At 47.1% G+C, this 10,503-nt stretch overlaps 1 protein-coding gene across 2 annotated transcripts in view; it reads right to left on the bottom strand.

The window, feature by feature from the left end:
* Positions 1-686: 686 nt before the first annotated feature.
* The window catches only part of RASGRP4 (RAS guanyl releasing protein 4), an 80,213-nt gene continuing 70,396 nt past the window's right edge, over positions 687-10,503 (bottom strand). For both annotated transcript variants that reach the window (XM_063431275.1, XM_063431274.1), the window contains 3 exons: positions 9,265-9,301; positions 6,147-6,397; positions 687-1,439 (listed from right to left, as the gene is read on the bottom strand). In XM_063431275.1, coding sequence (XP_063287345.1) covers positions 1,233-1,439; positions 6,147-6,397; positions 9,265-9,301 — 495 coding nt within the window. In that variant the 3' untranslated portion in view covers positions 687-1,232. The remainder of the gene's footprint in view (positions 1,440-6,146; positions 6,398-9,264; positions 9,302-10,503) is intronic.

The raw sequence follows: 10,503 nt of genomic DNA, 5'->3' as shown, positions 1-10,503 counted from the left end.
TTGGACTTTTTTGTTCTCCTGTGTAAAAGCCAATTAGTTGCCTTCATGAAGGCCATACAGACACAAATGGTGAACGAGACTGCACCATTACTTGAAATGCTGATGGAGAATTTCTATATATTTGGACTGTACGCTCAGCGAGAGGATCCTGCGTTAAAGGACCACTATAGGCACCCAGACCACTTCAGCTCAATGAAGTGGTCTGGGTGCCAGCCCCCCCCCTAGATTTAACCCTGCAGCTGAAAACATAGCAGTTTTCTCCCTGACAGCCAATAGAGGCCGCTTCTGCGATTTACACGGAGTAAATCGCAATTATTTGATGCTGGATGTCCTCACGGAGACCCCCCCCCCCCCCATATGAAAGATCCCCATAGGAAAGTATTGAGTAATGGTTAATTAACCATTTATTTGCCATGGAACGGGGCCCTAGTCATCTAAACGGTGGCTAGTCTCTATAGCGCTAGGAATACATGTTTGTTCCTTTAAATGAACTCACGGGCATGGATGAGACCGGTTGGGAATCGGAGTATTCAGCAATTCTAGGTATTTAGATCCTATATGCATTTACCTGTTCTCACACATCTCTGCTTTAGCTGATGTTTGTACCCACAGATCTGCTTACATTACACAATTCCACAGAACTTGAGACTCATTCTGTTACATAAAGCATTATTTTGGACATCATAGATATTAGAGGTTTATTTAATAAACAAAATAACTGTGGAAAAGCCCCTGGAGACTTTTTTTTTTTAAACGATAACTTGCAGCTCCAGCAATGTGAAAAGGCTATTTACAAACATGAAAGATGTCAGTCAGTCCCATAAATATATCGTCTGGTGTAACTTTTCGACTTTATCAACTGGCCTAATAGTACTTTGTAACGGTATCAGTGAGTGCGAGTCCAGGATTTTCAGGCACATTAACTTGGATCTAATGACTCCGATCAGCCTCCTCCGCAAGAATTATTTCACCCAAGAGAAAATGTCTTGTTACAATCATTAACGCCGGAGTATCAGAGCCTAGAATAATGTTTGTGCTTTATCCATCAAGCTTGCTTTTTGCTGGGGGCTTGTGTTTATTAACTCTCACAACATTGATTCAATGTTCTAAAAGTTGGGCAGTTGCTGTGGAAACCAAAGGAATCCATGGGAACAGTCTACTTTTTTCCCATGGTAACTGCTTCACTTTTAAAATGTTGCTCCACATTTACTGCAGCAAAACTTTTATAATTATCAAGACTCGCCATCACACTGCAGCTGTAGCGCGTTAATAGATTGGAGGATTTGCAAAATGGCGGCTTGTGTCACTGAGTCCAGGCTGAGTTTGCGCAAGTCCTGCTGCAGGCTGTAGAGTTGACTCTGTAGTCTGGCGTTCTCTGCAGACATCTGTGAGTTGGAGCAATGCAAGCCAGCATTCTCTAGCAACAGACGGTCACGCTCCTAAAAGAAACCACACAAAAGAACGGTGTATTTCACATGATATACAAGAACTGCGACAAATCAGAATTATCCACGTTTTCCTGGATAAACAAAATTTCATGTATAACAAGATAAAATGAAGAAAAAGTGTGAAAATAAATGCAGTGATATAGAAAGAGTAGTAGATACCAGGAATAGCCTTCCAGTGAGAGCAGTAACAGTGATAAAGAAAGGGTAGTAAATACCTGGAATAGCCTTCCAGTGGGAGCAGTAACAGTGATATAGAAAGGGTAGTAGATACCTGGAATAACCTTCCAGTGGGAGCTGTAACGGCAGGGGCGGACTGACCGGTCGGGCACTTCGGACATGGTCCGAGGGCCCGGCCGGGAGGGGGGCCCGCCATCAGGGGGCCCGGCCGCCCCTTTAAATGCTGCAGCCGCCTAAGCGCTCTCTTAAGAGCGCTCAGGCGGCTGCAGCTTCTCACCTCCCCTCCCCGTAGCGTGGCCGAGCTGCTCTGCGTCCGCGGTGCCGGCCGGAGTGATAGGAAGGTGCACACACACACTGAGTGTGCACCTTCCTGTCAGTCCGGCCGGGTACAGGAAACAGAAACTCCTGTTCCGCGCGGAACAGGAGTTTCTGTTTCCTGTACCCGGCCGGACTGACAGGAAGGTGCACACTCAGTGTGTGTGCACCTTCCTATCAATCCGGCCGGCACCGCGGACGCAGAGCAGCTCGGCCACGCTACGGGGAGGGGGTAAAAAGAGAGAGGGAGGGAGGGGAGGGGGGGAGTTAAAAGAGAGAGGGGGGGAGTTAAAAGAGAGAGGGGGGGTTAAAAGAGAGGGAGGGGGGGTTAAAAGAGAGGGGGGGGTTGAGAGGGAGGGGGGGTTAAAAGAGAGGGATGGGGGGTTAAAAGAGAGAGGGAGTGGGGGTAAAAGAGAGAGGGGGGTTGTTAAAAGAGATGGGTTAAAAGAGAGAGAGGGGGGTTTAAAAGAGGGAGGGGGGGTTAAAAGAGAGGGAGGGGGGTAAAAAGAGAGAGGGGAGTGGGGGGGTAAAAAGAGAGAGGGAGGGGGGTAAGAAGAGAGGGGGTAAGAAGAGAGAGGGAGGGGGGTAAGAAGAGAGGGGGGTAAGAAGAGAGAGAGGGGGTAAGAAGGGAGGGGGGAGTAAGAAGAGGGGGAGGGGGGAGTAAAAGAGGAAGGGGGGAGTAAAAGAGGAAGGGGGGAGTAAGAAGAGGGGGAGGGGGGAGTAAAAGAGGAAGGGGGGAGTAAGAAGAGGGAGAGGGGAAAGTAAGAAGAGGGGGGAGGGGGTAAGAAGAGGGGGGAGTAAAGGGGGTAAGAAGAGGGGGGAGTAAGAAGAGGGAGGAGTAAGAAGAGGGGGAGAGTAAGAAGGGGGAGTAAGGGGAGGGGGGAGTAAGAAGAGGGGGAGGGTAAGAAGAGAGTGGGAGTAAGAAGGGGGTAAGAAGAGGGGGAGGGGGGGTAAGAAGAGGGGGAGGGGGGAGTAAGAGGAGGGCAATTGCCCCCTCCCCTGTCCGCAGGCACCGTGCGGGCAGCCGGCAGGGGAGGGAGGAAGAGAGGACCCGGGAGCTCAGCCTGCAGCTCCTCTGGGTCCTTCTTGCGCGAGCACAGATCGTTGCCGCGGTTACCACGGCAACGTTACGGCTCTTGCGAGAGTAAACTCTAGCCCTGGAGCTACAGGCTAGAGTTCACTCTCAACACTGTGACCACCAGGTATTCCTGGTGGTCGCAGTGGTGAGAGTGAACTTTAGCCCCATAAACACACTGCCCCCACACACCATACACATTCACACACTACCCCCCATACACACACACTGCCCCCACACACACCATACACATTTACACACATTGCCTCACACACACACACACACACACTGCCCACCCATACACACACAGCCCCCATACTAACATTGCCACACACACACACTGCCCACCCATACACACACAGCCCCCCATACTAACATTGCCACACACATACACAGCCCCCTCGTACACACATTGCCCCACACACCCTACACATTCACACACTACACCCCCTCACACACACTGAACCTTTCACACACACTGCACCCCTTACACATTGCACCACTGCTCCTATACCCTACTACAGCCTCATATCCCAGCAGACCCCAGGTAAGTTGTCAAACTGTTCTTAAACGGTTTGACTACTTACTCTGGGAGGGGGGCCCGGCCCTCCTGGCACCATAACGACTACACAGAGTAGTAGTGGTTATTGTGCATGGATTATTTCTTTAAATAATCTACGAGTGCCCCAGTAGCCAGCAAGCCAGCCAACCCACAGGCCAGCCAGCCCACAGGCTGGCCAGTAGACAGCCAGCCAGCCTACAGGCCACCAGTTAGGCTTAAAGCCAGCAAACCCACAGCCTGCCAACCGCAGCCAGCAAGCCACAGCCTGCCAGCCAGCAAGCCACAGCCTGCCAGCCACAGCCAGCAAGCCCACAGCCTGCCAGCCTCAGCCAGCAAGCCCACAGCCTGCCGGCAGTAGCCAGCAAGCCCACAGCCTGCCGGCAGTAGCCAGCAAGCCCACAGCCTGCCAGCCGCAGCCAGTAAGCCCACAGCCTTCCAGCAAGCCCACAGCCTGCCAGCCGCAGCCAGCAAGCCCACAGCCTGCCGGCAGTAGCCAGCAAGCCCACAGCCTGCCAGCAAGCCCACAGCCTGCCAGCCGCAGCCAGTAAGCCCACAGCCTTCCAGCAAGCCCACAGACTGCCAGCCAGCAACAGTAATTAAGGTAAGAGGAGCCAACTTGGCCTAGGTATCAGCGAGCTATGTTGTGTTGCTATATTGTGAATAGGAACCAGAGTGTTGGAGAGACCCCCCTCCAGGCCCTATTAGACTCCATTGTAGTCTCTAATGGGACCTGGAGGAAATTCTTTCTAACACACTCTCTAAAGGACACTGAGATAGCCTCTGCTAGAATGCTCCCCCCCTCCATGGCCCATTAGCCCTCAATTGTAGTCTCTACTGGGGCCTGGAGGCGACTGTTTCCAGCAGGGACACTGAGATGGCCTCTGTTAGAAAGACCCCCTGCCAAGCCTATTAGACTACATTGTAGTCTCTAATAGGGCCTGGGGGGGATTCTTTCTAACACACTCTCTAAAGGATACTGAGATAGCCTCTGCTAGAAAGACCCCCCTCCATGGCCCATTAGCCCTTAATTGTAGTCTCTACTGGGGCCTTGAAGGGATTATTGCACTTTTGTTCCTTGTGTCTAAAGATTGTGCAGGGTGTGGAGGCTGGAGGCGGTGCATGGAGGCGGGACATGGGTGGCGCTTGCTGCGGAGTATGGGTGGGGCCTGTAAGGGGGCCCTTGATTTATTTTGCCCGGGGGCCCTGAGGGTTCTCAGTCCGCCCCTGTGTAACGGTGATATAGAAAGGGTAGTAGATACCTAGAATAGCCTTCCAGTGGGAGCAGTAACAGTGATATAGAAAGGGTAATAGATACACGGAATAGCCTTCCAGTGGGAGCAGTATCAGTGATATAGAAAGGGTAGTAGATACCTGGAATAGCCTTCCAGTGGGAGCAGTAACAGTGATATAGAAAGGGTAGTAGAAAACTGGAATAGCCTTGCAGTGGGAGCAGTAACAGTGATATAGAAAGGGTAGTAGATACCTGGAATAACCTTCCAGTGGGAGCAGTAACAGTAATATAGAAAGGGTAGTTGATACCTGGAACAGCCTTCCTGTGGGCGCAGTAACAGTGATATAGAAAGGGTAGTAGATACCTGGAATAGCCTTCCAGTGGGAGCAGTAAAGTCTAACAGTGATATAGAAAGGGTAGTAGATACCTGGAATAGCCTTCCAGTGGGAGCAGTAACAGTGATATAGAAAGGGTAGTAGATACCTGGAATAGCCTTCCAGTGGGAGCAGTAACAGTGATATAGAAAGGGTAGTAGATGCATGGAATAGCCTTCCAGTGGGAGCAGTAACAGTGATATAGAAAGGGTAGTAGATACCTGGAATAGCCTTCCAGTGGGAGCAGTAACAGTGATATAGAAAGGGTAGTAGATACCTGGAATAGCCTTCCAGTGGGAGCAGTAACAGTGATATAGAAAGGGTAGTAGATACCTGGAATAGCCTTCCAGTGGGAGCAGTAACAGTGATATAGAAAGGGTAGTAGATACCTGGAATAGCCTTCCAGTGGGAGCAGTAACAGTGATATAGAAAGGGTAGTAGATACCTGGAATAGCCTTCCAGTGGGAGCAGTAACAGTGATATAGAAAGGGTAGTAGATACCTGGAATAGCCTTCCAGTGGGAGCAGTAACAGTGATATAGAAAGGGTAGTAGATACGTGGAATAGCCTTCCAGTGGGAGCAGTAACAGTGATATAGAAAGGGTAGTAGATACCTGGAATAGCCTTCCAGTGGGAGCAGTAACAGTGATATAGAAAGGGTAGTAGATACCTGGAATAGCCTTCCAGTGGGAGCAGTAACAGTGATATAGAAAGGGTAGTAGATACATGGAATAGCCTTCCAGTGGGAGCAGTAACAGTGATATAGAAAGGGTAGTAGATACCTGGAATAGCCTTCCAGTGGGAGCAGTAACAGTGATATAGAAAGGGTAGTAGATACCTGGAATAACCTTCCAGTGGGAGCAGTAAAGGCTAGTTTGAATGTGCTGTTTATCTTTTTCCCCCTGTGGTTATATATAAGATGCTGTGTGATTCAATGTTTTGCTATTATTTTATTCTATTATTACCTCCTGCAGTTCCTTTATTTGTGCCAGCAGTTCTGGTGATGTCCAGCAGGGGTCCCTGCATAACTGTTTTCTGTGATCTGAGTCTCCTGTAGCCATGTGTTGAAGGGCAGCAGGCTGTTCCTTTGTGGGTCCCTCAGTCTGTGTTGCCTTGAGGCACATGGTTCTGCTGTGTGGACCCCAGGTTTCAAGATTGTGTTTTTCTGGATTTGTACGTTGAAAGGCCCAACTTTGTATCACCTCATGGTCTAGTCCTATAATACACCATATGACATTCTCATGCAGGGAAAATCTGACCACATTTCTATTAATAGTATAACTAACTGTAACCTAACCTACCCACCCAGTATAACTAACTGTAACCTAACCTACCCACCCAGTGTAACCTACCCACCCAGTATAACTAACTGTAACCTAACCTACCCACCCAGTGTAACCTACCCACCCAGTATAACTAACTGTAACCTAACCTACCCACCCAGTGTAACCTACCCACCCAGTATAACTAACTGTAACCTAACCCACCCACCCAGTGTAACCTACCCACCCAGTATAACTAACTGTAACCTAACCTACCCACCCAGTATAACTAACTGTAACCTAACCTACCCACCCAGTGTAACCTACCCACCCAGTATAACTAACTGTAACCTAACCCACCCACCCAGTATAACTTACTGTAACCTAACCTACACAGTGCACCTAATGTGTGTGGGAGCCTGGCGTGTCCCTTTAATAATATAAACCCACCCAGTATAACTAACTGTAACCTAACCTACACAGTGCATCTAACGTGTGTGGGAGCCTGGAGTATCCCTTTAATAATATAAACCCACTCAGTATAACTAACTGTAACCTAACCTACACAGTGCATCTAATGTGTGTGGGAGCCTGGAGTGTCCCTTTAATAATATAAACCCACCCAGTATAACTAACTGTAACCTAACCTACACAGTGCATCTAATGTGTGTGGGAGCCGGGAGTGTCCCTTTAATAATACCCACCCAGTATAACTAACTGTAACCTAACCTACACAGTGCATCTAACGTGTGTGGGAGCCTGGAGTGTCCCTTTAATAATATAAATCCACCCAGTATAACTAACTGTAACCTAACCTACACAGTGCATCTAACGTGTGTGGGAGCCTGGAGTGTCCCTAAATAAATATAAACCCACCCAGTATAACTGGAACGTAACCTACACAGTACACCTAAGGTGTGTGGGAACCTGGAGTGTCCCTTTAATAATATAAACCCACTCAGTATAACTAACTGTAACCTAACCTACACAGTGCATCTAACGTGTGTGGGAGCCTGGAGTGTCCCTTTAATAATATAAACCCACCCAGTATAACTAACTGTAACTTAACCTACACAGTGCATCTAACGTGTGTGGGAGCCTGGAGTGTCCCTTTAATAATATAAACCCACCCAGTATAACTAACTGTAACCTAACCTACACAGTGCATCTAACGTGTGTGGGAGCCTGGAGTGTCCCTTTAATAATATAAACCCACCCAGTATAACTAACTGTAACCTAACCTACACAGTGCATCTAACGTGTGTGGGAGCCTGGAGTGTCCCTTTAATAATATAAACCCACCCAGTATAACTAACTGTAACTTAACCTACACAGTGCACCTAACGTGTGAGGGAGCCTGGAGTGTCCCTAAATAAATATAAACCCACCCAGTATAACTGGAACGTTACCTACACAGTACACCTAAGGTGTGTGGGAGCCTAGAGTGTCCCTTTAATAATATAAACCCACCCAGTATAACTAACTGTAACCTAACCTACACAGTGCAGCTAACGTGTGTGAGAGCCTGGAGTGTCCCTTTAATAATATAAACCCACCCAGTATAACTAACTGTAACCTAACCTACACAGTGCATCTAACGTGTGTGGGAGCCTAGAGTGTCCCTTTAAAGGACCACTCTAGGCACCCAGACCACTTCAGCTTAATGGAGTGGTCTGGGTGCCAGGTCCTTCTAGGGTTAACCCATTTTTTCATAAACATAGCTGTTTCAGAGAAACTGCTATGTTTGTGAATGGGTTAAGCCTTCCCCCTAATCCTCTAGTGGCTGTCTCATTGACAGCCGCTAGAGGCGCTTGCGTGATTCTCACTGTGAAAATCACAGTGAGAGCACGCAAGCGTCCATAGGAAAGCATTATGAATGCTTTCCTATGTGACCGGCTGAATGCGCGCGCAGCTCTTGCCGCGCGTGCGCATTCAGCCAACGGGGAGGAGAAGAGGAGGAGGATCGGAGGAGGAGAGCTCTCCGCCCACCGCTGGAAAAAGGTAAGTTTTAACCCCTTACCCCTTTCCAGAGCCGGGCGGGAGGGGGTCCCTGAGGGTTGGGGCACCCTCAGGGCACTCTAGTGCCAGGAAAACGAGTATGTTTTCCTGGCACTAGAGTGGTCCTTTTAAATATAAACCCACCCAATATAACTAACTGTAACCTAACCTACACAGTGCATCTAACATGTGTCGGAGCCTGGAGTGTCCCTTTAATAATATAAACCCACCCAGTATAACTGTAACCTAACCTACACAGTGCACCTAACGTGTGTGGGAGCCTGGAGTGTCTCTTTAATAAGATAAACCCACCCAGTATAACTAACTGTAACCTTACGTACACAGTGCACCTAATGTGTGTGGGAGCCTGGAGTGTCCCTTTAATAATATAAACCCACCCAGTATAACTAACTGTAACCTAACCTTCACAGTGCATCTGTGTGTGGGAGCCTGGAGTGTCCCTTTAATAAGATAAACCCACCCAGTATAACTAACTGTAACCTAACCTACACAGTGCATCTAATGTGTGTGGGAGCCTGGAGTGTCCCTTTAATAATATAAACCCACCCAGTATAACTAACTGTAACCTAACCTACACAGTGCATCTAATGTGTGTGGGAGCCTGGAGTGTCTGCATAATACCATATTTTTACATTTTATGTTAATTATTTTGAATTCATTATCTATATTATTCATTTAGAAAATAAAGCCTGGGTGTCCTTTTTTTTGTAGTTAGGGGTACACATGGTTTCTTCAGATTTACAGGGTAATGTTAATGGGGTCCTAATGGGGTGAATATAATATACTGGATTGCATTTATTACCTCCGCAGCCATTACCTTGCTTTGCCACAGCCCAGACCTGAAAAGTAAACGGGGGAGGGAGACACATTCAGTACAAATTATGTCTTATATCTGAAACAGTTACAAAGACACCATGAGGTTTCAGGTCCTGTTTAAACAGATGTGAGTGTGGCAATTTTTAGTATCATATTATACATGTATCCCAATGGTTCACAGACAGCATTCTTCACTAAACACCAAACTTAAATCCGAATGGAAAAATGTAGACAAAAGGGGTCCCGACTCTGTGCCGGCCACTCAAGTCCCTCCGCTCTAAACCCACCAAACAATGTCTTCATGGTCCTTGCTTTGGGTACATGGACACAGTTATGATGGAACAGGAAAGGACCTTTTCCCAAAATGTTACCACAAAGGCCTTGATTTAATATTTTTAATAAACTTTTAAAACGATTTCATATTATGAAAAATAGTTTAATTTTTTAGTATATTGATTTAATTTTATATATGATATATTTTTTTTATATGTTAAAAATATCATTGAAAAAGCTTATCCAAAAACATTAAATCAAGGCTTTAGTTGGAAGCAAATGTCTTTGTTTCGTGTAGCCTTAAGCCAAAATAATTTTAATTTATTGACTTGACAAATGTTGGATCGTGTGACAGTGCCACGTTTAAAGTCACTGAGCTCTTAATGGGACCCACTGTTCTATGGAGATTTCATGACTCTCTACGGGAATGTATGCACTTGTTAGCAATGAGTGAGGCTGAAACATCTGAACTCAATAAGTACTATGGTTGTCCTCGTACATTTGGCCAAATAGTATAGTGTGTATTATCATATGGTTTTGATGAAAGGTGTTAGCTCTCTGTAATTTACACCATTGAATTAAACAATGGAAATCACCTATAACTCGTATCGGGTCATACTTTCTCATGACCTGCAGCCAATGAGTGACAGTGATGTATTTGCTCTAAGGGCAAAGTCAGTCTTCTACATGGCAGAACGTCAGGGGATATGGTAACGTATAGAAAGCGTGGACATGCTGGTCTCTTATCATATGGGCTGACCCTAGTTGCCTCCAAGGGAGATTTCCCCTTATGGAATTGGTGGTGAGAATTATATGAAGTATCCCCTCTCAACTTGGAATTTGATAAGGAAATCATTTTGGATAACATGGACCAAATGTGGAGATTTCTGGCTCGTGGACCTCTGCCACCAAGTGTGGTCTGTCCCTCTCCACATTTACTAAAGAGCCCTGT

This window comes from Pelobates fuscus, chromosome 9 (assembly GCF_036172605.1).
Source record: "Pelobates fuscus isolate aPelFus1 chromosome 9, aPelFus1.pri, whole genome shotgun sequence".
Classification (NCBI taxonomy): Eukaryota; Metazoa; Chordata; class Amphibia; order Anura; family Pelobatidae; genus Pelobates; species Pelobates fuscus.
The sequence above is the reverse complement of the archived record's forward strand: the minus strand, read 5'-3'. Positions and strand labels throughout refer to the sequence as shown.